Genomic DNA, 27,551 nt, shown 5'->3' with positions numbered 1-27,551 from the left:
AATTTTAAAAAAGAATTCCCACTGTTACTGGCTATTTTCAGATCGAGACGCTATTTTGGAACTGGATGCTAAAATGAAGGAACAACGTAAGACTGCAGGACAGCAGGCCTTGTACTTTGCAGGGTTGTTTTTGTGGCATCTTGGTCGTCAGGACAAAGCCCGTGAATATATTGATAGAATGATCAAAGTTTCTAATGGTAATAAAGAGGTAACTAGTCTTTTATATATGAAATATAAGTATAGCTGTCTGTTTATAAAACTAGATGTCCTAGCCCTCTTCTACATTGAGTCATCCTTTAATGTAACTGTTGTATACTATAATATTTCAATTAATGTTGCAAAAGCATTTTTGGGTGTCTGGTACTACTCACAATTTGTGAATAGTAAGCTGTTAAATCTCTTTGATCCAGTAACTGAAAAGCAAGGTCTGCTGTGGCCAACAGAAATATTTAATTAAGTAAATACATTTATCTTCAGGCAAAATAAATCTAAATGGCCGTGTATAACTGAGGCTTCTGGTTGTTGGTTTAAATGTTTACTGGAAAATGCCACCTGCCTTCCATTAATGTTGGTACTTTCCAGAAAATATTTATTCAAACTGAGAACATTTTTCAATTTATGTATTTTGATAGCTAAATATAATTCCTAGTAAGAATTTGAGCTATGGTATGGAGTGTAGTATGTCTCTAACTAGAGAGGGTGATATATTTATTTAAAAAAAGAGGAGCAAGCTCAAAGCCTCTAGAGCAACTGGGCTTTCAAGACTTACTATGTATATTGCTAATACTGAAAACTATTGGTCCTAAATATAATATAGAATTATTTTATAGTAACATACAAAGGAACATCACTTGGATTTGCTAACAATTTTCAGGCTGGCTGATCTTAGAGTCCTTCATCTGGAACTTTGTGACACATCCCTTGTGACAGTGTCTTCTGCTTAACTCTCAGTGAATTTTCCTTGTTTTTAATCAGATCTCTTTAAAAACAGAAGTTGCAGTGTTAGTTTAAAAAAAAAAAAAGTACACTATATCGCTTTTGTACATAGCCTCAAATATAAGTCCATTCAATATATCATTAATGTGCACTTATAAGGGGTTGTGTTTGTTTTAATATAATAGTGGGAACAGTTTTACAAAACAATTAAAATTGTTCTGTTGTGGTGAAATATTTCTTCAACTTGATAAAAATGTGCTTTGTTATGTGAGCGTGTAAGATTGAGATCTCTAACCATGCATTTTAAGGGCATGGATACACTTGCAAGTTAGAGCGCATTAAAGCACCCCGGACGCCCTAACTCATGACGCGTCCACACTGGCAAGGCACGTAAAACGCTCGGACTCCGCATCTGGAGCACTCCTGGTAATCCACCTGAGAAGCATAATGCTCATTGTGCCCCGGCTGGAGCGCCGCGGCGCCAGTGTGGATGCCCTGGTCTATTAATGCGCTCTGATTGGCCTCCAGAAGTGTCCCACAATGCCTGTTCTAGCCACTCTGGTCATCACTTTGAACTCTACTGCCCTGCCCTCAGGTGACCAACCGTCAGACCCGCCCTTTAAATTCTCTGGGAATTTTGAAAATCCCCTTTCTGTTTGCTCAGCAAGGCGTGGAGTGCTCTCAGCAAATCTTTCCAGGTGACCATGACTCCACACACCAGGCGATCCCCAGTGTGGAGCAATGGCGAGGTGCTGGACCTCATCAGTGTTGGGGGGGAGGAAGCTGTCCAGTCCCAGCTGCGCTCCAGCCGTAGGAATTACGATACCTTCGGGCAGATCTCAAGGGACATGATGGAAAGGGGCTATGAGCGGGACGCTCTGCAGTGCAGGGTTAAAGTGAAGGAGCTGCGGAATGCGTATCGCAATGCGCGCAAGGCAAACCGCCGCTCTGGTGCTGCCCCCGCGACCTGCCGTTTCTACAAAGAGCTGGACGCAATACTTGGGGGGCAACCCCACCTCCACTCCGAAGACCACCATGGACACTTCAGAGCCCAGTTCAACAAGGCAGGAGGAGGAGGAGGTGGAGGAAAGCGGGAGCGAGGGTGGTGAGGAGGAGGGAGACAGCCCCGCATCCCTAGATGCATGCAGCCAGGAGCTGTTTTCAAGCCAGGAGGAATGTAGCCAGTCGCAGCGGACAGTGCTTGGGGAAGGACAAACACCAGAGGAGGTGCCTGGTAAGCGACTTTTATTTTGGGAAGGAAAATATGTTTGGTGCGGGCTCTTGGGGCAAGGAAGGTTAGGGCTGCATGCATGCCTAGATTTGGAATAGGGCGTTGATGTGCTCTCTCACGTCATGGTAATTGGCCTTAGTGATCTCTTCAAAGGTCTCATGCAGAAGCTGGGCAATCCGCTTGTGTGGGTTCCTTGGCAGAGCTACTGTGCTTCTTCTCCCAGTAAGGCTTACATGTCTGCGCCACTGTGCCGTGACGGGTGGGGGGACCATTGCTGCACACAGGAAAGCTGCATATGGGCCAGAGTGGAAGCTGCATTGTAGTAGAAGACCCTCCCTTGCTTCCCAGGTCACCCTCAGCAGCGAGATATCTTCCAGGACAAACTCATCCTGTGGAAAATGTGGGGACAGTGTTCAGTACAGGTGCCCCCTTCAGCTGTTGGCTCTCCCCAAGGCACAGAACCCCAGAGGACAGTACGGCCGTGAAATAATCAGTCTCCCTTGCCCCTGTGCTTACTCACCATTTTGGGGCTCCTGTGGGTTACGAGCGCTTGCTTTGGGACGGGCAATTTCTGCTATTGTGTACACGGTGCTTGTCTTAAAGTACGGCCGAATCATTGCTCTGACTCGTGTGAATAATGCTGCCTCTGTTAAGTCTTGCATTTTGGCTTTACAGATGCAGCCTTGATATTCCAGCCGTCCTTGTTATCACCGACTGAAAGTCTCCAAAGAATCAGGAAGCGGCCGCGTAGAAGCAAAGAGGACATGCTGCATGAAGTCATCCAGCAATCCCTTAATGAAAATCAAAAAGTTCAGGAGTGGCAGGAGAATGAAAGGAGGGTCTACCAGCAGAATGCGGATCGCCGGCACCAAAGCACGGAGTGGCTGCTAAGCATGGAGCGCCAAGCGGACTTGATACAGGCGCTCGTAGCAATGCAGGCAGAGCACTTCCGTGCCCGCAGTCCCCCCCCCCCCGTCCCAAAAGTCTTTCCCTTGTGCCCTCATGTCACTGCCAACCCACTTGCTACAACATCCGGGTTCTTATCGCCCCCAGCTGCCTTCAACACCTGTAGCTTCACCACCCAGCCCTGCAAACTATGACCCTTACCCACTGCACTCAACCTCCATCCCCATGCATTTTAGCCAGCCTGAAGTGCAGCACTCATTGCATGGCACTCCAGACAGGAAGGCTGAGTATGATAACAGGATATACGCAAATCTGTGATTGCCCTGTTCCCAACCCCGCCCCCTTCCCTTGTCCCAAACAGCACAGATGTGTCATGCCCTTTGTTTCCCGAGCAGTTGTTTCTTTTCAATAAATTAATTTTATTTTCAATAAATGAATGTTTTGGCTTTGAAAACATTCTTTATTATTGCATTAAGTAAAAGATACCGTAGCTCAGGAAAGCAACAGGCACTACAAGTCAGGGCATCATATGTAGCAAACACAGATTCCTACTAACACTGGAACCACTTCACTTCACTCCCGTGCAGGGCACCAAACATTACTGGTGGCTTTCAGCCTCAAATTGCTCCCTCAAGGCATCCCTAATCCTTGCAGCCCCGCGCTGGGCCCCTCTAATAGCCTTGCTCTCTGGCTGTTCAAATTCAGCCTCCAGGTGTTGAACTTCCGAGGTCCATGCTTGAGTGAATATTTCACCCTTCCCTTCACAAATGTTATGGAGGGTACAGCATGCGGATATAACCGTGGCGATGTTGTCATTGGCCAGGTCCAGCTTCCCATTCAGACAGCGCCAGCGGCCCTTTTAAATGGCCAAAAGCACACTCCACAGTCATTCTGCACCAACTCAGCCTGTTGTTGAACCGCTCCTTGCTGCTGTCAAGGCTCCCTGTGTAGGGTTTCATGAGCCACGACATTAAAGGATAAGCGGGGTCTCCAAGGATCACAGTGGGCATTTCGACTTCCCCTACGGTGATCTTCTGGTCTGGGAAGAAAGTCCCGGCTTGCAGCTTCCTGAACAGGCCTGTGTTCTGAAAGATGTGTGCGTCATGCACCTTTCCGGACCAGCCAGTGTTAATGTCAACGAAACGCACATGTTGATCCACAAGTGCCCGGAGAACCATAGAGAAATACCCCTTCTGATTTATGTACTCGGAGGCTAGGTTGGCTGGTGCCAGAATTGGAATATGCGTCCCATCTGTCGCACCTCTGCAGTTAGGGAAATCCATTTGGGCAAAGCCAGTCACAATGTTATGCACGTTATCCAGAGTCACGGTTCTTCTGAGCAGGATGCGATTTAATGACCCTGCAAACTTGCATCAACACGATTCCAATGGTCGACTTTCCCACTCCAAACTGGTTAGCGACCAATCGGTAGCTGTCTGGAGTTGCCAGCTTCCAGATTGTAATAGCCACCCGCTTCTCCACCGGCAGGGCAGCTCTCAATCTCGTGTCCTTGTGCCACAGGATGGGGGCGAGCTCAGCACACAGTCCCATGAAAGTGGCTTTTCTCATCTGAAAGTTCTGCAGCCACTGCTCGTCATCCCAAACTTGCATGACGATGTGATCCCACCACTCAGTGCTTGTTTCCCGAGCCCAAAAGCGGCATTCCACGGTGGTGAGCATGTCCGTGAATGCCACAAGCAATCTCGTATCTTATGCGTTATGCGAGTCGACATCGTCGGACTACTCACTGTCAGTTTGTAGCTTAAGGAGTAACTCGACTGCAATTCGTGACGTGCTGGCGAGATGCATCAGCATATTCCTCAGGAGTTCGGGATCCATTCCCGCAGACCGAAAGGGAAGACAGAGCGCACAGTACAAAAAACATTTAAAAGCTGGCACCAAAAGTGGACGGAAGCACAGGGATTGCTGGGATGTGAAGCGATGCATCACGGGCGTTGGGACAGGACCCAGAATGCCCTGCCCCCTCCGCCCCCTTCCCACAAGCCACAGCACCAGAATGTGCTCTGTGGGATAGCTGCCCATAATGCACTGCTCCCAGTGCTGCTGCAAATGTGGCCATGCCAGTGAACACATTGCAGCGCTTTTCCTCTGCGGTCTCCGAGGGCTGGTTTAACTCACAGTGCTCTACATCTGCAAGTGTAGCCATGCCCTAGGGTTGTGTAGATCGTGATGTGTAATGGAAGTTGGTTGCCATCATAACTACAGAGAAGCTGCTGTCTCTCCATATCTGAACTTGTATCTTTCCTCAGAAGATCTCAAAGTGCTTTATAATGGTGGGCAAATAGTGCTATACCCATTTTTTCAGATTGGGAAATTGAGACAAGAATACAAGATTACATAGAAAGCCATTAACAGTGGGAGGAAATAGAATCTTCATTTCTTGACTCCCAGTTGTTACCTGTGCTAACCATTGTCTTTCTGTTATAAATCCACTAGAGCATTCAAATGGACTAAGAGAGAGGTTATAGAGTACTGTTTGTTTATCCCTGTTTGTTCATATGAAATACCATGTTACAATTTACTTCACTTCTTTCCTTAAACTCAAACTGAATTTTGCTTTAAGGGATTGATTTTGAAAGCTTGGCTTGATCTCACCTGTGGAAAAGAAGCTTATATTAAAAAAGCTGTGAAATACTTTGATGAAGGAATGCAGGATGGGAATGACCCTTTTGCCCTGCTGGGTAAGGTGAGTTCATTTTATTATTTTAACACTTCCACAGTGTATTTCAAAATATTTTCTGAACACTTTATCCATAGCACCTCAGTGAAGTTGGTAACTATTACAAGGATACTAGAAAGAGCTGCTAAGTGATTTGCCCAGGATTACAGAGGGAGTCATTGGGATTAGAAATCAGGAGTTGCTGCTTTGGTCTTTTGTTCAAATAACTCGTCTGTGCCGTTCCATGATCTGGGGTGATAATGTGTCAGCTGTTTTATGTTATAACAAAAATACCTCGTATACTTTTCTAAGATTATGTAATATAAGAACAATGTTCATATAGGGCATATTTAACATAATTAAAAGAAGATGTGAAAATAAACTTCAAGTTAATAGTGTTTCTTATAATGGGTGGCTAACATTTCTGTAGCTCTTACCATAGACAGCCCACTTAATATATATATTTATCAAACTATAACCCCACCTAGAAATGTCATCCAACAAAGCTACGTCATTGGCATTGTTAGGCACCTGCAAACCATGCAGTCATAAGGGGCCCCCAAGACAGTGGGGGGGCAAGCCAGGTCTGGCCTGCGAGGGCCTTCCATTTTGCCTACCCAGCATCAGCTGCTCCTCCCCGGGGAGGAGCAGGATGGAGCAGCTTTGTATAGCTTTGCTAGCAGGATTGTAGCAAAGGAGCAGAATTGTACAGCTTTGCTAGTTCGCTCCAGCTCTGCCCCCTGGCAGTTTTGTCACTTAGGCTCTCCTGTCCAGTCCTGTAGTGTTCCCATGTTGACCCAACTGTGAGTCCCTTGACAGCTTGGAGAATGCTCTGCAGCTGGAGGGGAGACGGAGGGGAGGGAAAAGGGGCCACTTGGCAGCCAGGGAGTGCAAGGGCTGGAGCTGCCAGGAGCCCAGGACTTGCCAAAGGTGGATAGTGGGGCTGCCTAGACAGTGAAGACCCCAGCTGGGAGCAGGAGGTGGGCACAGAGGGGGGGGAAAGGGACAGGCTTTGGGGGAGTCACCCCCTGCTTCCCTGGGCTTGTCCCAGCCCCCCCACTGCCTCCACCTTCCCTGTCCCAGGTAAGGGCTCTGGAATTGAGCTTTGCCAGGGGCCCCCCACAGGACAGACATTGCAACTAAACTACCTACAGTTCTTTTAAGGGTATCAGAGATTCATAGAAATATCTGCTCTGGCTATAGATGGGCACAAGGGGGCACAATTGGGTCATGATGAGTTATTGCATCAGCTACTGTATGTATTGGATTCTTAATTATGGATTTCTTTATGTGGATTTGTTTCATAATCTTAACATTCCTGTACTATAGTTCTTGTCCTTTTGATTTCCCTTTTATTTTTTCTCTGGTAAACTGTCGATTTGAAGCCTACAAACTTTAGTTTAACTACACTGACGACTAAACTTCAGTTAGTGAATTAGTATCCACTCATGCACATTTATGTGTATTTTAAGTACTTGGGCGTGTTTAGAATATAATCTTCTTACTCCCAAATTAAAACTTGCTATTGGGCAATATGCTTTTCTGCCCACTAGGCACCATCCTAAAATGTACGCTGTGGTCTAAATATGATCACTGTGAATGTATACTGAGACCACGTATTTTAATACAAGCACACAAAAAGTGTCTTAGGCTATTGCATTTATTTAGTGAACTAACTTTTGCACTCTGAGGAAATCACTTAAAAAAGTAAAAGCAAATTTGGCATCATTCTGCACTCCTAAGGGAATTCTGCACCAAAAAAATAAAAAATCGGTGCACAATGTTTTAAAATTCTGCAAATTTTATTTGTCAGTAAATAAATGTAGAGGCTCTAGCATGGCAGTAGGGAGCACAGGCCATTGCTGCACAGAGGTGGGAGATCACCCTGCAAACTGTGCACTCTCCCTCCCACCCCAACCCCTGGTTCTCGGACTCTGTGGTGAGGCTGCACCTTACCCGGACTCAGTGCAAGGGTCGGGCCTGCCCCAGAAACACCCAGGGGCCCTGCCCCTCTTTGCCAGATGCACCAAGATAGCAAGCGAGAGGGACAGAGTCTCACATGCATGCCCAGCCCTGGCCCCCAATCCAAATGTGAGGCAAGCAGGCTCAGCCCAGCAGGATCCAAGAGTGGAGGGTTTAGTGCGGGGGAGATCCAGATGTGGGGTGAGAATGTTCCACACAGAACCATCTGGGTGCAGGTAACTCGATGAGGGAGTCTGGGTGCGGGTGGGATCTGGATGCACAGGGGGGTGTTGGGAGGGTTCCAGGTGTGGGGGGAATGGGGCTCTGTGGGAGGGTTCTGGGTATGGGGGTGTGTCTGGGTGCAGGGGGGCAGAAGTCAATTTTCTGTGGGGAAGCAAAGGAATCTCCAGGGAACATGAATTCTGTATGTACGTAGTGGCACACAATTCCCCCAGGAGTACATTCTAGTTGTAGATATTTGTACACATCAACAATCACCTTGCAACTTGGCAAAGTTCAGCACAATTAAAAAGATACAACTTGTTTGTCTAAAAATTTTTGTACCAATTATAGTTGCAAGTAATTCCAAGGTTACTATAATTGAACTGTTGGTAGGAAAATCCCATAATTGAAATGTTTTTCAATTAGTCTGCTTCCTCTATATGACAGCACTTTGTATACAATCAGTTTCAGTCTTTCCTTCTCGCCAGTTTGGCTTCAATGGGGTGGCAATTGGGCACAACAATCTAACAGTGTGTTGTCCATTAGTTTCTGCCTTGTTGAAAAAGCCCTTATAAAAGCAGAAAAAAATCCAACTTTTTTAATGAAGGAATTTTTAAAAATATTCCGAATATACTATTAAAAGAGTGCTCTATCAAAAACTAGATTTCTTTTTAAAATAGTCAGTGTCTAAAACCCTAAAGTTGACAGTGCCCCTTGAAAACTTTGCTGAAAAGTGGTCCAAGATTATTGTGCATTGGCAAGTTTGCACAACACCTGACCATACTGCTGTATGTCTAACTTCAAGTTTTAATCCTTGATTTTCATGTGCACTAAACTGAACCAAGTAACCAAAGGGGAAAAAAAATCTAAAAATGTTTGTGAAATAACTTAAATTTTGATGCATATAAACATCCTTAACACACACAAATAATACTTGTATGAATACAGATCTTACATTTATGTAGATCGTAAGATGTCAGTTGATCTAAACAGATATTACATCATCAATACATGAAAATAAACATACTAAAATATGAGAGCCTGATATATCTTTTCACAGATAATTGAGGGATAAACAGTATCCCCTAACCATTATGAAATGCATGGTCACATGCATAAAAACAATATTCATGTTGCTTTAATACAAGAAATTACAATCTGCATTGTACTTCGGTCGTTCATTTTGTTTTGTTTAGGTAACCGGTAGTATAATTTTTGTCTTGGCCACTTCCCCCCCCCGACAATGTACAAATAGTCATCTGGCCTTTATCAAGAATCTATTACTTTTGAAGATTGTTTCCTTTTTGCAAAAGAACTCATGGTAGAGAATTTGAAGCAAGATTGCTTAATGGTAATCTACAAATAAATAAAAACATTAAATGTCATAAAACTATGCACAATATTGTGCATATAAGGTAATGTTAAAGGTATGCGTGCAGGGAGTAGGTTGAGACTTACCCTATTCTGACTTCAGACACCAGTATAGTTCATGTTGGGTCATAACTTAAAGCAGTAGCTGGAAAGCCAGTCCTTCTGCAGATGACAGTCTCCAACAGAGAGAAAAAAAAAATCAAGATAATAAGATAGATACCACTCTTACCCTATTTAAAAATATAAAACTCAGTGTTTGTGTAGTACTTCTCTTCAAAGTGCTTTGCAAACACTAATCCTCACAACACTTATGACACACGAGCTGATTGTCTTCAGGTGAACTCCCACACACTTTGTCTTTAAGCATTTCTGGACATTCAGCAGCCATTTCTGTTGCTAGCAGGGCAGCTGACTAAGGAACCAATCCATATTCCTTAGTCATGTGGTAAGAGAACATTTAATATTGCATCAGACCCAGTGAATGCCTCATAGTGGTTTGTATCCTTTAAATCCATTCATGTCTGTCTTCATTCTCCTGTGTGTCCTGATCAGTAACTTATAACTGCAGCGCTGCAGTAACCTTTATAAAGGTGCTTACAAAAGCTGCAGTTTTTCACTTGTCTGCTTTCTGTTTACACTTTCTGTCATGCTTAAGACTGGAGTAAAAATATTAGTAAAGGGAAGAATTTCCCTCTATTAAATGTGTTGGTGGTTTTTTTTTTTTTACCAGTGTCTGTATGAAAATACTTATGAATCTTGACACTTTTGCAAGAGTACAGCGTTGATAGGACTTCTTTTTTACTCTCATTAGGCACAATATTTTGAGGTGCGCCAGAATTATTCAGGAGCTTTAGAAACTGTGAACCAGATAATAGCAAACTTCCCAGACTTCCTTCCTGGTTTCATAAAGAAAATGAAACTACAACTAGCCTTGCAGGACTGGGAGCAAGCAGTTGAAACAGCACAAAGGTTCAGTATACGTATATGTGTGTGGTGTTGCTTTGTTTCAGTTGTTAAGAACATTGGGAAATGCGCTACTTGGGTTTGCTCTTAGAATCATTGGACTGGAAGGGACCTCGAGAGGTCATCTAGTCCAGTCTCCTGCACTCTTGGCAGGACTAAGTATTATCTAGACTATCCCTGACAGGTGTTTGTCTAACCTGCTCTTAAAAATCTCCAGTGATGGAGATTCCACAACCTCCCTAGGCAATTTATTCCAGTGCTTAACCACCCTGACAAGAAGTTTTTCCTAATGTCCAACCTAAACCTCCCTTGCTACAATTTAAGCCCATTGCTTCTTGTCCTATCCTCAGAAGTTAAGAAGAATTTTTCTCCCTCCTCCTTGTAACAATTTTTTATGTACTTGTACTCTTGTGTTTAAATATTTTAAAACATTTGTGCCTCAGTCTGCTGCCAGTGATATAATGTGAGATAAGACTAAGTAAGTTAACCCAAATCATGTTACACAGTTATGGTATGTGCATGCTGTCCAAACTTTGAAAATTTCTGTAAATTTAAAAGTCCCACATCTTGTTATGTGGGAAATGCCAGAATGCTATATTAACTAAGCGTCTTCACCTTTTTGCGGTAGGTATGAAGTCTGTAAACTTTCATTATGGAAATGTGATCACAACTCCATATTTAACTTTGTAATCCTAGTTATGATTGTGATCCCCCTCTAAGTTTAAAACAAACAAACGAAAAAGCGAAAACTCCCCTTTTACAACTTCACTGTGTCATTGGTGCTTTCTTGCCTAAAAAAAATTTTAGTGGGGAGAGTTGAGGTGGTTCTGACAAGATTGTTAGGGAGAGAAGTTTCATAATTTTCATTTTTGAAATGTTTTCTAATGGCTTTTTTTGTAACATTACATCTCAAAACTGGCTTGGCTTAGGAACCCCAAATTCATTTCAGTCACTAATCTTTAATGAGTACTAACGCCAAGATTACAAAACACATTCCCAGGACCCTGTAGCTAGGTTCCTAAATCCATATGTAGGCACCTTCCTGATTTTTCACTCAGCTATTCCCATTGTGAAGTTAGAAGCTTAACTTTAGGCTCCTGGTTTTAAAAGTCTTGGCCAAAAGTATGGGTATTCTGGTTTTGTAGGATAATTTGAAGTTGATTGCCTCTGGGAGATCCACAGGGACTCGATATAGATATATATCGAGTAAATATATTTTTATTTTTTTTATTACAGTAGATACTGCACCTCTCAGGAGCCCCCAAAGGAAAAGACCTTTAATTCAGTCCTCTGAGCTTCTAAGTCTGCGAAGCACTGGTGTTGATAAGCCATACTTAAATAGCGTGCAAAGACAGTTTGTTCAGATCTCAGCCAATAAAACTTTAGAACACTTTATAAGATCGGCAGGTGGGAATCTTTTTTCCTGTGGCATTAATAATATACTGGCTCCTGGCTGTGATGATGTATTATCAGAAACTGGATGATATGGCCCTATTGCACATGAAGTGTCTATTACCTGTAGTTGTATAGCAAAAACTACTTGAAAATCATTAAAAAATACCTGTTTGTTTTTTTAAACCCTCTGATTTATGGTTCTAACAGAATTCTAAACTAAAGTTGTCATCTAAGTAAGAAAATAATCTTATCCTAAAATTCTTCCTAAATCAGCAAATAAAAGGGACAGTATTGAGATTAAAATGTATATTAATATATTTGTTGTTTATAACATAGTTCCAGTGTTAATGGTCTCACTTCACATTGTATGCACTTTGTTAACTTGTTAACTTTAATTGTTCAGGCTTACAAATTAAAGTCCTGTTCCCCTTTAGGTTTGATTCTTAAAACTCCAGAAGAGTGTTTTAGTATCAAATGAGCTGTTTCTATTGAAATAAAAAAAAAAAAATCTTTTCTGTTAAATTGTTTAAAAGCTGGTCTTTACACAATAGAAATTTTGTCGAAATTGGAGTTAACATTTCTCCCTTATAGGAAATAGCAGATCATAAAGCAAACTTAATCTTGATTTTTCCTCAGGCTGTTGCAGAAAGATACTCTTAACTTGGAAGCCATAAGGATGGAGGCTCTACATTTTTTGTGTAGGGAGGGTAATATACCTGAGGTGAGTCTTTGTGGAGCACTTTTTTTTTAAGCATCAAACTATTTGAATCGTTAAAGCATTCAGTGATTGAGGTTATTTTATAGAGTACAGTAAGTATTTTGAGCAGTTTAAGCATTTTATTAATGGAAAATGAAAAGTGATGAGATCTTGCAAGTAATTCTGTACCTTTCATCATCATGTATTTTTTTGATAGATGGCCTTGTTGCACACTGCAATACTCTGCCAGTTAGAAACCTGTCTTAGACCACATGTCCGTCTTCTTCCTGTCCCCTTTTTGTCTAATGAGCTAGTTGTGTGGCACTAAAAGTCCCTGCTACCTTTTTCCTTCCTTTCTGGGGTCCCTTAGTTTGGATATGTGTGCATTTATAGCACTGTTCAGCTACTTTGAAGAAACTTTTTAAAATTCTATTTCTTATAAGAATTAAATATTTTATATACATTATGCCTGTTCACATTTTTAGAAGAAAATATGCTTTCATACAGTTAGGACAAATCTGAATAAATTAAATTATGATACAAAAATGCTTGTAAGTCTAACTATATTAAATGCAAAAAGGTTTAATGACCTAAATGGAAAGTGTTCATATATTTCATACATTTCTCATTTTTTACAGAAAAATATTTTCATGCTACTAGCACAATTCAAAATAAATAATTGCACATTTTAAATGGTGCAGACTTAATGGTGCATTTTAATATGCTATGATGTATAATTTTATAAAAGATCACATGATTAAAAAAGACCTTCTGATTGGGAAAACCCCACCTGCCTCATTTGCTAAGCCAAACTCCCACAACTGGGGTTTCTGAGATTAGTCCTGCAGCGCTTGGTTGGGTTAGCTGTTTTTCCCTTTGCCTTTTTTCCTTTTATATATACATAACTTCCTTGGACAATAAGGAACGGGATTTTATTTTTGACTACATTTCTAAAAGGAGAAAGATATCCTGTGGAAGTAGAATTTTGCAAGAGTGATCTAAATAAAAGCAGCATGAATTGGTTCATAAGTCTGTGGATATTGGCACATCTCTTAATAACTAGAGTGGTTGTGTCACATTAATTCCTAACCATCTTTATTTTATGTGAAAGATCTTCTCTCAATGGTCTTTCACTGGTGCACAGTCACAGACCTTGTGGAAGTGTGTAACTGTAGTATATCAATACAGCCACGAGAGATTTTCAGAAGCTCAGTGAAAATTTGTTTAAAGTTTTAAAGTGTAAATTTTAAGATTTTGGGACAAAACTTCAAAAGCAACTAAGTGAGACTTAAGAGCCCAAGTCACTTTGAAAATGGGACTTGAGCTTCTAAGTTAGGGATGGGCAAACTCTTTGGCCCGAGGGCCACATTGGGGTTGCGCAACTGTATGGAGCGCTGGGTAGGGAAGGCTGTGCCTCCCTGCCCCCTATCCGCCCCCTCCCACTTCCCACCCCCTGACTGCCCCCCTCAGAACCTCCAACCCCCCCTGCTCCTTGTCCCCTGACCGCCCGCTCCCGGGACCCCCGCCCCCTATCCAAACCCCCTCCTCCCTGACTCCTATCCACACCCCCACCCCGTGACAGCCCCCCCGGGACTCCCACCCCCTATCCAACTGCCCTCTGCTCCTCGTCCCCTGAGCACCCCTCCCGGGACCCCCTGCCCCTAACTGCCCCCAGGATCCCACCCCCTTATCTACCCCCCCCAATCCCTTGACTGGCCTCCTGACCCCTATCCACATCCCCGCCCCCTGACAGGGCCCCCGGGGCTCCCACTCCCAACCCACCCTGTTCCCCATCCCCTGACCGCCCCCCTAGAACCTCTGCCCCATCCAACCACCCGCTCCTCCCTGACTGCCCCCCAGGACTCCTGCCCCCTTAGCAGCAGCAGGAGCTTGCAGCCGCGACACCCGCCAGAGCCAGCTGCGCTCCCCACGCTGCCCAGCAGGAGTGGCGGGCCATAGCGCAGCCCGCGTGGCGGCGTGGCTGTGGGGAAGGAGGGACAGCAGGGGAGGGGCCGGGGACTTAGCTCCCCAGCCAGGAACTCAGATGCCAGGCAGGACGGTCCCGTGGGCCGGATGTGGCCCACGGGCCATAGTTTGCCTATGTCTGTTCTAAGTCATTGTGACATTCCTCAAGGTACAATCTGGATACCTGTGTCCCCTTAGTTCTTCTTCAAGTTCTTGCTCATGTCCATTCCATACTCAGGCTAGATCTACACTACAGCGGGGGGTCGACCTAAGATACGCAACTTCAGCTACGTGAATAGCGTAGCTGAAGTGGCGTATTTTAGGTCGACTTACCTGGCTGTGAGGACGGCGGCAAGTCGACCGCTGCCGCGCCGCCGTCGACTCCGCTGCCGCCTCTTGCTGCGGTGGATTTCCGGAGTCGACGGCAGAGCGATCAGGGATCGATTTTATCGTGTCTTCACTAGACGCGATAAGTCGATCCCCCATAGACCGATTGCTACCCGCCGATCCGGCGGGTAGTGAAGACGTGCCCTCAGTGTGTGCGCTGTGTGCACAGTTGCTGGAGATTTTTCCCTTAGCTGTATCCGTAGGACTGACTCTAGCACCCCCTGCAGTTGTGCATGTATGGGCTGATATAAGGGACGCTGCCAGTGCTACATCCTCTCAGTTCATTCTCATCACATGTGATCGTTGTTTGGAACGATCCCTCTTGCTCTTGCAAGGCTTCTTTCCCAGTGGTTTGGACTTTGTAGTCTATTGTATAGTTTGGGAGTTAGTGTATATAGTTATTAGTGTACATAGTGGTCCTTGTGGTCAAGGCACCTTGTGTGGCAAGCCCACGCCAGTGAGTGACCTGCACTCTAGCTGTCTAAAGTGCCTTGGAGAAACTCATGTTAAAGAGAAATTCCAGATCTGCAGGGGCTAGGGTGACCAGATGTCCTGATTTTTATAGGGACGGTCCTGATTTTTGGGTCTTTTTCTTATATAGGCTCCTATTACCCCCCCACCCCTCCCGATTTTTCACATTTGCTGTCTGGTCATCCTAGCAGGGGCTTCAGACTTGAAGGAAGGCAAGATGGTGGTCAGGACCTCCCTTCAGACAGCTTCGGATGTGGCTGACTCAACAGCCAGAACAATGGCATCAGAGGTCACCGTGAGGCACTGTTTGTGGCTCCAATCATTGGGCCTCTCTAATGAAGTGCAGCAGTCCATCCAGGACCTCCCCTTCAAGGGTACCTCCCTATTCTCCGAACAGATGGACTCCAAGCTTCACGCCTCAAAGGCTCAAGGGCCATGCTTCGCTTCCTGAGCCTTTACATGCCCCTGGCCTCCAGGAAGCATTTCAGGCTTTAGCAGCCTTCCAGATTTCCAGTGCCTTCCAAAAGAAATAAAAAGATAATGCAAGCAAATTCTTACTTTACCAAGGCTAATAGGTTTAAAAGCCAAAAGGTCTGTCTCACCATAAGCTGCAATATGTTTCACAGGCTGCGTCTCCTTCCAGCCTGAGACCGTTCCCCCACTTACTTCAGTTTTTTGAGAGTTGTTGATGTCATGATTAGAGAGATGGGAGGAGGAGAGGGGTAACGAGACAGTTTCTCCCTCCTCTTATAGTCCAGTCCTTTGTGCCGAAAAAACCCTTGCTGAGTCAGTGACATGCAGTTTCATTGCGTTCATAAGCTCCAAAGTGTCCTTTTAGAGGAATTGTAAATTTCTTGTTTACAACACCTCCCTTGTTGGAGGATGGCCACTTAAGCATTTAATAGTTTTCTAAGACCTGTGTTCAGTCCTTGGTTGTCTCTGAGGAGCTAGTCTGTGGACATTCCCCAGAACCATAATATATTTGAGTAACATGTAGCAAAACCTCATAATTTTAAACACAGTGTTATTACATACGTGTTATCAGGACAACAATATTCAGCAGATTGTACAAAATATGCTTTTTGAGGTATTTGAAAACTCAAAATATATCATAACTTTATAAAAGTGGTGAACATGGGTAGAGGGTGTCAGTCACTTAGTTGCTTTTGAAAATTATTTTCCTTTATCCTTCTGCTTTATAGTTTGAGAACCATGTATTATTCCAAATCTTTCAGTATAGATCATGTTTAACTATTCCTCCCTAAATCTTTTGTTCTCAAGGTAAAATTGCCTTGTAGATAAAAAGCTCTGTGTGATTTCTGGAGGAGTATTTTAAAAACTTACCTTTTTTTTTTTTTTTTTTTATGCTCGAAAAACATTTCCAAGAAACTGTTGATCTCTCGTCTGCTTCCAAGCTGATTTTATTTACTGGTTCTTGAAATAATCTGCCTCTTAGGTGTAGGACTAAATTTGCTTCGCAGTCCCTTTGATGCTACAGCAGTTTCAGAGTATTGTTTTTCCAACTTCTATATAAAAGTTATTTCCAACACTTGAAAACATATATTTTCTTGGGCTGAATTATTAAGATACTTTTATATCTTAGGATAAGGCTCACAGGATGTCATGCTACTGGAGTTTGTGATGTTCCTTGAGGTGTTGTGTTCCTTCTATATTGATCATGGTGTTCCATTCTCCTAGGCTACAGCCAAGCTGAAAGACCTAATTAATGCATTGGACAAGTTGGAACCACATAATCCTCAACTATTTTGTAAAATGGCATTAGCTTTCAGCAGAACAGTGAGTGTACTTTTTTTTTTTTTTTCTTAAACAAAATGCAAATAGCTATACATCCCGTTTTTGGTAGTAGGGGTTTTGTGTCGATTAAAAACTTGACTTGGAGAGAGAGAAAGTGGGTTGATTGTTTAACTTGGTCTCTATATTTGAAAATTCAATGTGTGGGCTGAGAAAAGAGATACCTACTAGCCAGTCAGTTTTTCTGCTGCTCACATGAGTTCTAAATAGCAATGAAGCTGAACAGTCTTGTTAATTTCATACTCTTGCTTCTGCTTTTGTTTGGTAAAGTCATGAGCCATGGCAATGCCATTGGAGTTGTCTGCAGACTTAGGAGGACAGCATTCAAGTGAATTACATTTGAAAGGGTATGTTTATAACAGTAAGGGCTAAATATGTAATTTTTAAAATGAAAGCATAAATTCTTCATAGATAGCTTGGGTCACAGCAAACCCCAGGAGGAGCTTCCCATTTGCTATTGGAGAATATTTTTTTATTTATAAAGTTCTCTATAAGTGGATGACAGTTAATATGATGCAGCCAGAAAAAATACCTAGTCTACCAAATTACCTAGTCTCAGTATTCTACCAAAGTGAGAAACAAATGCCTCTAGGTAAAGTATGAGCTTGTTTTCATAAGATTACTCAAATAATTGTACATTTCACAGGTTATTTGTAAATTACTTGCTGTTGACCAAAGCCTTTGTAGGGAGCATCTATTCCATTTAATTGTAATAAGGAAACAAATTTTACTGACAGAGGTTATAACTCCTTAAACACCTCATTTCTCTCTAATAAATAATGTGTCCCAGCACCTGCTGACAGCATTGCTTACATAGAAGCACAAATATTAGAAAAATCAGTGCAGGGTAAGTTAGTCTTTATTAGACATCTGAGGCACTGAGATGCTACAGGAGTGGGTGACGGTATAAACTTGAGACCAGATTGATCTTTGAGAGTTCTCTCGCCCATCTGTAGCCAAAAGAAACAACAAGATGATAGTAGTGTTTTACTTTCAATCATTGGTTGGTATAATAGCAGCATATTATCCAATAGTTTTGAAAACTGGGTGCTCAGTTTTAATCTCCTAAAACTAACTCCCATGCACAGGAATACATGAGAAATAAGTGATTACAGAAGATATGGCATTTTGCTCCTCCATCCTTGAGATAAGTGAGGACTCAGTGCTGCTATTTAAAATCTAATGTGCAACTTCTTTTAAAGATTCATTGTAACTTTGAGTGTTTTTTTCAAAATGTGGTGAAACTGATTAAGATTGAAAGCTTTCAGATGTAAAACTCTTCTTAACTTTTTAGTGTGGCCGGAACCAACTCATCCTTCAACAGACACAGATCTTAGTTGAAAGAGCATTTGACATGGCATCCCATGATTCTGAAATTGCTACAGAACTTGGCTACCAGATGATTTTACAAGGGAAGGTGAAGGAGGCTTTAAAATGGTACAAGACTGCTATGGTGCTTGATGAGACAAGTGTTTCTGCACTAACTGGTATGGCATGAGACTTTTTCTATTACTTACCATTTATTTAAAGGACACAGACAACTTAAACGTACTTCTCTCTGATTTGTTTTATCTACTATTGTTACAGATAATGCATGAAATTACTTATAACAGAAATATTAAGGCTTTCTTTTCAGTTTTTCTAAGAGCATTTGACAGCACTTTATTGCCAATTTCACTATTTTCTTCATAGGGTCATTCCTCCTGTCTGGGTGGGTCTTTCACTCCTCAACAGGAGAGAGAGGTTTTTTTTAAATAAAATGTAATTTGAAAAAACACACAGTGGCAGAAGGAATCAGGGAGAAGTATATGCTTGGCAGTGCTTTCAATATATTTTTAACTGGCTAGATTTCAAGTTGATAAGTTCCTTTAACTGGTTTTTCTATTGCTCTATAAGCTTTTGAAAAGATAAAATCATCCTTGTAACATTAATGGGTAACCATAAGATGCATGTTGAGGAGAATATCTCTAATTCTTTTGCAAAAAGCTTGTTCTTTTTTCCAATTTTACAGCTGTTTTTATGTCTTTGAGGAGAATTACAACTGGGGCAATAAATGACTTGTGTGTTTAAAAAAAAATGCTAAAATTCTAAATTTCTTTGCTTTCATTGGTTGTTGCAATGATAACTCTGACTAGAGAAGTTACTTCACAAATCAAAAACATTTGGTATACAATATTTCCATGAGGAATAGGATCCTCTTAAAGACTGCAAGACTAACAAGAAACTCCCCTTTCACATATCCTATCGACAATTTTTTTGTGCCATCAAAAAGCAACTGCAAGATACTGGCATTGCTTCCACGCCAAGAGGGACTGTTAGGTGGTATAACTTGATAGTTGAAAATGTTTGTTTGGGTTCCCAGAAGAAAAAAGCAGCTTGAAGAGGCTAATTAGGCTGAGGGGGAAGAAGCTGTAACTTGTAATTGATGATGACTGAAGCTAATAACACTTTTACTACTTGATGGTCTTTATTTTTAAAATGGTCTGACTCTCTTATTTTCTGGCTTTGGTACAGTGAAGCTTTATAATAATTTCACACAATGTTCTTGGCTCTATGAATCAACAGAACAATATATTTTTAACATTGGAAATGAAGAAATCTGTATTAGATATTTAATTATTTTTGCTTGTGTTAGTCATGTGATATACTCAGTCCTTTTTATTTATTTTAAGGGGTCAGATTCTTATATGGCCCTCTCACTGAAGTATATGGCATGACTCATGTTTGTACAGCACATAGTCCAAACAAACCTTGATTGTGGTTGGGGCCTTTAGCTGCTACTGCAATACAAAAAAATTAATAATGAAAGAGTTTTAATTAGAATTTGTACTACTTTTCCTTTTGGCCTCAGCCCCAAAGACTGTCAGGTTTTTGTGGCATGCCTGATATTGAGCTTAATCCTATTTTTCTTCTTCGAGTGCTTGCTCATGTCAATTCCATTCTAAGTGTGTGCACGCCTATGTGCACTGTCATTGGAGATTTTTGCCTTAGCGGTATCTGTAGGGCCAGCTGTGGTGCCCCCTTGAGTCCGCGCTCATGCATCGGTATATCAGGCACCACCGGCCCTACGCCCTCTCAGTTACTTCTAACTGCCCGGGGTGGTTAGTTGGAGCACCTTTCCTTGCATAGCAAGGGCTAGCAGTTTCTTCTCTTCTGACTTCAAGCCTTGGGGCCTTGTAAATAGTTTGTTTATAGTAGTTAGTGCTAAGTAGTTGTTAAGTGTAGTTAGAAGTTAGTCCCGGCAGGGACTTCGCCCCAGGTGGGCCATGTCCCAGTCTCCGGGGTTTAAGCCCTGCGTGGACTGTAACAGGCCTATGCTTGTAAGTGACTCCCATAGCAATTGCCTCAAGTGCTTGGGGGAATTACATGTGAAGGATAAGTGCTGTATTTGTAAAAAATTTTGACCCAGGACTCAGAAAGAGTGGGATATTTAAATGCTTGTGGGCTCTCCTTATGGAGGCTGCCCTTCATCCGGCTTCTGAGCTGTCCTGCCAAGACTCATCTAATATCTCAGTCCCGGTGCCCAACGTACCCCCGGCACTGGCCTCTGCCCGGCACCGCTCCCCATCGCCGGTGCCCCAAAAGAAAACAAAGAAGCATGTCTCCCTGGCACTAGGCAAGAGGGGCCATGGGACATCGGGCAAAGGATCCAGTTCAGGCTGCCAGGCCACTCCGGAGCCACGTATACATGCCTGCCCAGTCGGGGCCCTTAGCCCCTTTAAGGATCCACCACAGACTCTCGTGGTAGGGGACCCAAACTCCTGATGGCATCGATGTCTTCCCAAGCTCTCCTGGCACCAAGAGAGCAGAAGCCTCCGCCTGCAGTGTCGGCACTGCAGGAAATAGCAAAGACTTCCTACAAGGGCAAACCAGCCGCTAAAACCGCTCGGGGGCAGTGGAGCGCCGCCGATCCCCCGAGACAAGGCAGCACCCTCTACCTCCGTGCCACAAATCTCCGGAGTCACAACCTGGATCCTCTGGGGCTTGCCCTCAGTCACTGGCACCGCAATTGCGGTTCCTGCTGTCTTGACGCAGATCACCTAGGTGAAGGCTCCGGTTTCCATATTACCGGCACTGTTCACCCTCACACTGGTCGTCCTCTCGGCGCAGATCTCGGTCGCCTGTCTGGTGGGAGCGCTGTCTGTCACGGCTCTGGTCCCACTGGCACCGATCCTCTCACTCCAGGCACTGGTCTTCGGCGGCGACAGTCAGCAGGCAGACGCAGGCATCAAGGGCACCACTGTGGTTACCGGAAGGGGATTCCTCTGGCATAGAAGGGTAGTTCAGCCCCTTGCCCAGACTCGGGCACCCGAGGCCGTGTCTACATCGACGACGTTGCCTTGGCAGCATGGCCAGTGGCCACTGCAATGGCCTTATTGGGGTGCATGGGGCATGCCAGTCATGACAATGCCCCCTTCGCACCACTCATCTGCCACTGCTTTGGAGCAACAGTTGGCAGCACCGACGGCACTGGGCTCGGTGCATGAGTCGTGCTCGGAGGTCAGGTTAGAGGAGACTGCACCCACCCCTAAACCTCCCTCCCCCAGAGGGGACGATGCCCAGAGGCCTCCCCCGGTGGTACAGTCGTTTTCATCCCCGGACAAGGCGGTCTTTGTACCCTTGCGGGCCAGCCTGCCAAATGATTTTAAAGAACACCAAGCCCTGCTTCGACTGGTGGCCGAGAGCTAGAGGTAGAGGAGATGCCCAAGCAGGTGGACACCTTTTTCAATGTCCTCTAAGCCTCTACCCCTGCCCGTGTTGCACTACTAGTGCATGACGTGGTCCTCAAAATTGCCAAGGTCCTCTGACAAACCCTGTCATCTATCGCTCCCACCTCCAAAAGGGCTGAAAAGAAGTACTTTGTCCCAGCCAAAGGGTTCGAGTACCTTTATACCCACCCACCTCCGGGCTCACCGGTTGTGTCTGCAGCCAATGAAAAACAAGCAGGGGCACACCAGCTCAGCTCCCAAAAATAAAGATGCCAAAAGACGACCTTTTTGGGAGAAAAATTTATTCAACTGCCAGCCTGCAATTCTGGGTGGTGAATCATCAGGCCCTCTTGGGCAGATACAATCCCTTCGTAAGTTCAGGGAGTCCCTCCTGCAGAGTTTGGCCCAAGAATTTGGCACCCTGGTAGAAGAGGGCACAGTGGCGGCTAGGTGATCCCTCTAAATGGCGTGGGACGTGGCGGACTCAGCAGCTAAGGTGGTCGCGTCGGTGGTGGTGATGAGGCGCAGCTCCTAGCTTCAGACTGCCGGCCTTTCCCAAGAGATGCAGACTTCGATCCAGGACCTCCCATTCGATGGGAATGGTCTCTAGTCATCAGTCTTCTAGCCTGGAGAGGATCTACGTTTTTAATGTTTGGAGAGAAAAGAAAAGCAAGTCTCACCTGCACACATAGTCGTTTGTTTGTTTTTTTGTTTTGTGTTTTGTTTTGTTTTGTTTTTTTCTTAATTTTAGAATTAAGAGAGACCTGTCAGCCTTTTGTTCTCAGAAGGAAGGACACAAGCATGTTTGATTTCTCCATGGTCTTGAATCCAAGCAAGGAACAGTATAAGGGGATTATTAGGATCTCATGGTGGAAACCTGCAAGTTAAAACAAGACTGGTGAATCAAAGACCTACTAGTAATCACACTTCTATAAACAAGCTTTTGCATGTAGTGAGTTATTATCGCTGTTTAGTAAGAAGACAATAGATAAAGAGAAACCTCTGAGAATATTGCTAAACACTGTTCTGTTAGGTGTCTACTCTGTTGCTAAGTAGTTTAAGAATGGAGGGGGAGAGAGAGGTTCCACAGATGATTTTCCCATAGGTCATGGATGATACATAGTACTTGGTTTAACAATCATTAGTAAGTTGTACAGGACAAACTATACAAAGACTTTGCCCAAACACTTAAGGGAAGTGTGTTAGGGCACGCTGTGAAATGTCAAAAGGATAACTTTTGAAACTTTAACAAATACAGCTTAAAGAAACAATTTAGGTATTTTCCTAGATGAAGTTTAAAGCATGTGATGGTGGGGGGGAAAGAGGAGAGATGGCTTTTATGAAGGAAGGACATAGCTGTAAAAAATAATTTACATTGTAGATAAACCCTGTACATCTGTCATAAATCTTAGTTCTTCGTTTTTTCCCCATCACCCTGTTAACAAAAGGCGGAGGAGTTGATAGTCCAGAGGTAAAGAAAACTTGATTAATGAGGGTGGGGGGTGAGGACCCTCTGGAAAGCTTAACACTGTGTAGCCACCATAAAGCTGAAACTGAAATTCAATGTTTACTGTTGCAGGAATTATCCGATGTCAGATAATTGAAGGGCAATTAGAAGATGCAGATCAGCAGTTGGAATTCCTTAATGAAATTCAGCAATCAATTGGGAAATCTGGGGTAAAAGACTGCTTCACTGAAGTGTTTTGATTCTAATCTGAAGTTGTGGCCTGGTTGAGATTACTAGAGTTTAACATCTTTATTTTTTCTGGAGCAGAGTATTCTTAATGGAGGATGCTTAACTCAGAAATTTGCTTTTTCTGTCTTTTGGTCAAGCAAAGTTCGTGTTGGCCTGCTTGACGGGGAGTATTTGTTTACTCAGATTTTTTTCTGAGTTTGGATTGAATGGGGGAAAAAGGGGCTTTTTTTTTTTTTTTTTTAAATGCTGGTGTTGACATTGATAAATTTAATTTACTTATGTGCCTAGAATGGCTTATAATTGCACCATATAAATTGAAAAAGAAATGCATTGTATAGCAAATCTTTATGTACACCTTACAGTGATCATTCTTAGTTTTCAATTGCATTATATAATTGTTACAATATTCCTAAATTTAGCGTTTGCTGAGATCATTGCATCTAGTTATTGCCTAGAAAATGGTGAAGATTTGTGTGGTGCTAGATAAATAATAAAAAAGTAACAAAACTAATATAGTTGGAGTTAAAAAAAGATTTTTGTTTTTTTTGCAGGAACTGTCTTTCTTGCGTGCAGTTTTAGCTATGAAGAAACATCAAAGACAAGAAGAAGTTATTCATTTGTTGAATGATGTTCTGGATACTCACTTTTCATCATTGCATGGCTTACCTCTTGGCATACAGTACTTTGAAAAACTGAACCCTGATTTCTTGCTGGAAATTGTTAGAGAATATCTTAATTTTTGCCCAACACAGGTTAGTAGTATTAGACCTCTTCCTCTGAAAACTAGAATTTATCCAAGGACTCCATTTTTAATATCATTTAATAGTTACAAGTAGAAGGGATTTTTTTTTAGAAGAATCACCAAAAGTATATTTACTTTTCACATGAAGCAAAAATTTGTTTTAAATATTTAGCAGCTTTGTACTGGAATAACTGCTAATTTACATCTCATTTTCTTCATACAAAATGCAGCAGTTATATTTGAGGAGGGGTTAAATGTAAATACAAGGTGCTGTGCATATACAGCAAGGTGCTCTATATACAGTTATTTGATCTATTGTTTGATCTGGAGAATATAACAGAGTAGAACTCACTTAAATAACTTAATGTGAAGGCTAGATGTTGATCACGTGGTCATTCTTGACCTCTCACACACATGCAGTTTGTTTGCTCAAGATGTTTTCCCACATACATGCATTCATTTCTCTTCTACTTATGTGCAGGTACATATGTATATAATGGTATTTTAACTCTTTAACCTCAAACAAAAATATAAATTATCCAGATTGTGGGTTATTTTTTTTATGGTTGAAAATGGCATCCTGTCATATGTTGGGCTTGACAACAGGAATATTTGACACTCATAACTATTTTCAGGATACCAAGGAAGGGGTCTTCAAGCTATTAAGTTAAGATACTGCACCAAGAAAGAGTAAGAAAAAGAGTAACTGAAAATAACTCTTTCAAGTATGTTACAGAGGAAAGATCTTAAGTAATTGTTGGGCATTAGCTCAGATATTATACAGTTCCACAGACTTCTAGCATATGTTGACAGTTTGCTATATGACAGTCCTATAATTATTTGTTATATGTTCTAGTTTCTCAAGAACAGACTGTAAGTTCCATGGTAGTGTGAATGCCTCACAACTGTTCTGGCAAAAATCTCAGTGAAATGACAATGTTTAAAGTCCAAAAAGACACTAACAATTGCAGCATCTTACAAGGCTATACAGTATAGAAAATAGCACCCATAAGAAATGTTAATCTGTTTTTACGTAGCATCTCATCTGAACATTTTTTTGAAATTGTTTTCTTCTTAGAAAGGTGCACGTTTTATTGAGCTGGGGAATTGGAAAATGGAAAAGATGACAAAGCAATTGCCACCATGTGAACTATATTTGAAATTGAAGGTTTTTTAATTAGTTATTTCTGAGACTTCAGCTGGTAGGGGCTGTTGTCCCGAAAGATAATTCCATTGTAATTCCAATGACATTGGCGCTCTGAGCTCTCTTAGAGAATTAAAGGAGGATGGAAACTAATAGTCAGACCTCGTTTCTTTTAGAAGAACCTATAGGAAGGGAAATTGACAAAACTGCAAGGAGAGCCATATCTTCACTTTCACTTTCAGTGAGGAAGAAGAAATGCAGCCTGCATAACCCAACCGGGAAGATGTTGGGACCTTCCATTTTGATTATAGGGAATCCCTCTTCTGCTGCATCAGATCAGCCTTTTCCCTTCCTGGGGTTGCACATTACAGCTGTCTTTGTGTGGAGGAAGTTGAAGCTGTGAAGGGAAATTAAGGCTGCTTCTAACATTAAATTCCATGTGGATTTTCCTAGTATAATTATGCCAGGTCCACAGAAGATCATGCCACAGAAAGCAGCAGTTTCCCAACTCCTGCTCTGTGTTCTGCTGAGCCCCAACAACATAGAGGTGCTGTGGTGAAGGGGTGTCCCTGAGCCCCCCAGGGAGTGATGGAAGAACAAAGCGGAGCTCCTGTTGACTCAGGCCTCCTACTTACCTTTACCTTCCCCTGATGTACCTGCTTTGATTCCCCTGAAGCCAAATTATTGCTATTTGGGGATCATCTGGCCCCAGTGTAATGGACTGGCTTGTGTACAACCAGAGAGGGGCCTGATTCTGATTTAATTTATACAAGTCTTACACTGGTCGAGTCCCGCAAACTTTAATAACGGTTCTCTGCATTTACACCGGTATAAATGTGAGTAGAATTTGGCCTCTTATATTTAAAATACTTTTCACTGTTTCTTCGTGGTGACACATTCTTTTCACTTCTTGAACTTTCAGATTCTTAGGCTGAGCAAAATTAGCAGTGCTTTCTTTTTACTAGTTCATGTTCTTATAATGAATTTTTCAGTTGATCTGTTCTTATTTCTAGCCTGCAAATCCAGGACAACCCCCTTCACCACTGCTCAAACACTGTGCCTCAGTTCTTGAAACTGTGGTAAAAACTGTACCAAGTCTTCTACATGCTGTCTTTTTAATTGCGAAGGTGAAATACTTATCAGGTAATATATGTGTGTGGCTGCAAAAATACAAATATTTTTGTATTAAATATTTTTCTTCCATTCTAAAGTACTGTATAACAACAAAAATATTATTTGATTTCTTATATTCTGTTCTTTTTTAACAACACGGTACTAGAATTATTTCTTTCCTCTGGCTTTATTACCTGATTGTTCCCTTAAAATGCACTTCTGAAAAAATAGAAATGTAGCATTGAAAGACTTCACCTTACAGAAAAATCAAATAGGACTAGAGAGTGGATGGTTCAGGGACTGGGATAATGGAGCAATTGCTGTCTCTGCTGTGTTTTTTGGTTGGTTTTGTCTCCAACTCACAATGACACTGATCAGAAGTATTTAGTAGCTGCTATCTGAGGTCATTAGCAGCCTGTTAAATAAATATGTGTATATCTTAAAAGCAAGCTGTGAGGCCTTTATATGTAAACTATAGAGAGGCTAATGGCTTGTCTACACTTGAAATGCTACAGCACTCCTTCTCAAGAGGCAGGGTCTACATTGGTCAGTGGTATGAATTTTTCAGTGTAGACCAGGCCTGAGTAAGAGGCACTTATCTTCAATACTGGGCTTTGATTTTTTTTCCTCTTGATTTTTGCTATTTTTGTTTAAATCATTAGGTGATATTGAGGCGTCCCACAGTGTCCTACAGCATTGCCTGGAACAGAATCCTTCTTATCCAGATGCTCATTTACTTATGGCTCAGGTTCATTTGTCCCAAAACAATTTTAAACTCTGTTCTCAGTCCCTGGAACTTTGTCTGAGCTACAATTTTGAGGTGAGTTTGATCAGAGGAATTAAACTGTTTTATTCAATCAGTTTTGTAAGACTTCTGCTATAGTGTGCACAGCAAAATGCATGATTTTAATACTTTTCACTACAAGCTTGGCATCTGAACACGTTTGTCAGATGAATAATTTTAATTGCAAGGCAAATTGGGAGTGTGAAGTCAGGACTCCAAATTTGCCTATTAATTTGCCCCAAGGTATCAGAATTTTCTTGTGGGGTATAGAAGAAACAGCTTTTTTCTTTTCTGATCTCTCTCTCTAAAGAGAGAGAGAGAGAGAGAGAGAACTGTTAACAGAAATAAGTATTACAATTTATAAG

The 27,551-nt window shown here is 42.4% G+C and overlaps 1 protein-coding gene across 2 annotated transcripts in view; it reads left to right on the top strand.

The window, feature by feature from the left end:
* TTC21B (tetratricopeptide repeat domain 21B) overlaps positions 1–27,551 on the top strand; it is an 86,032-nt gene that overhangs the window by 7,120 nt on the left and 51,361 nt on the right. For both annotated transcript variants that reach the window (XR_002908449.1, XM_024206181.1), the window contains exons 4-13: positions 42–208; positions 5,658–5,780; positions 10,120–10,277; positions 12,303–12,387; positions 16,885–16,983; positions 18,293–18,485; positions 23,287–23,384; positions 23,955–24,155; positions 26,303–26,432; positions 27,065–27,222. Coding sequence is in view for 1 of the 2 variants with exons in the window: in XM_024206181.1 (XP_024061949.1) it covers positions 42–208; positions 5,658–5,780; positions 10,120–10,277; positions 12,303–12,387; positions 16,885–16,983; positions 18,293–18,485; positions 23,287–23,384; positions 23,955–24,155; positions 26,303–26,432; positions 27,065–27,222 (1,412 nt within the window). In the remaining variant the exon portion in view is untranslated. The remainder of the gene's footprint in view (positions 1–41; positions 209–5,657; positions 5,781–10,119; positions 10,278–12,302; positions 12,388–16,884; positions 16,984–18,292; positions 18,486–23,286; positions 23,385–23,954; positions 24,156–26,302; positions 26,433–27,064; positions 27,223–27,551) is intronic.

The sequence above is a fragment of the Terrapene carolina genome, unplaced genomic scaffold (assembly GCF_002925995.2).
Source record: "Terrapene carolina triunguis isolate 2854851 unplaced genomic scaffold, T_m_triunguis-2.0 Scaffold62, whole genome shotgun sequence".
Classification (NCBI taxonomy): Eukaryota; Metazoa; Chordata; order Testudines; family Emydidae; genus Terrapene; species Terrapene triunguis.
The sequence above is the reverse complement of the archived record's forward strand: the minus strand, read 5'-3'. Positions and strand labels throughout refer to the sequence as shown.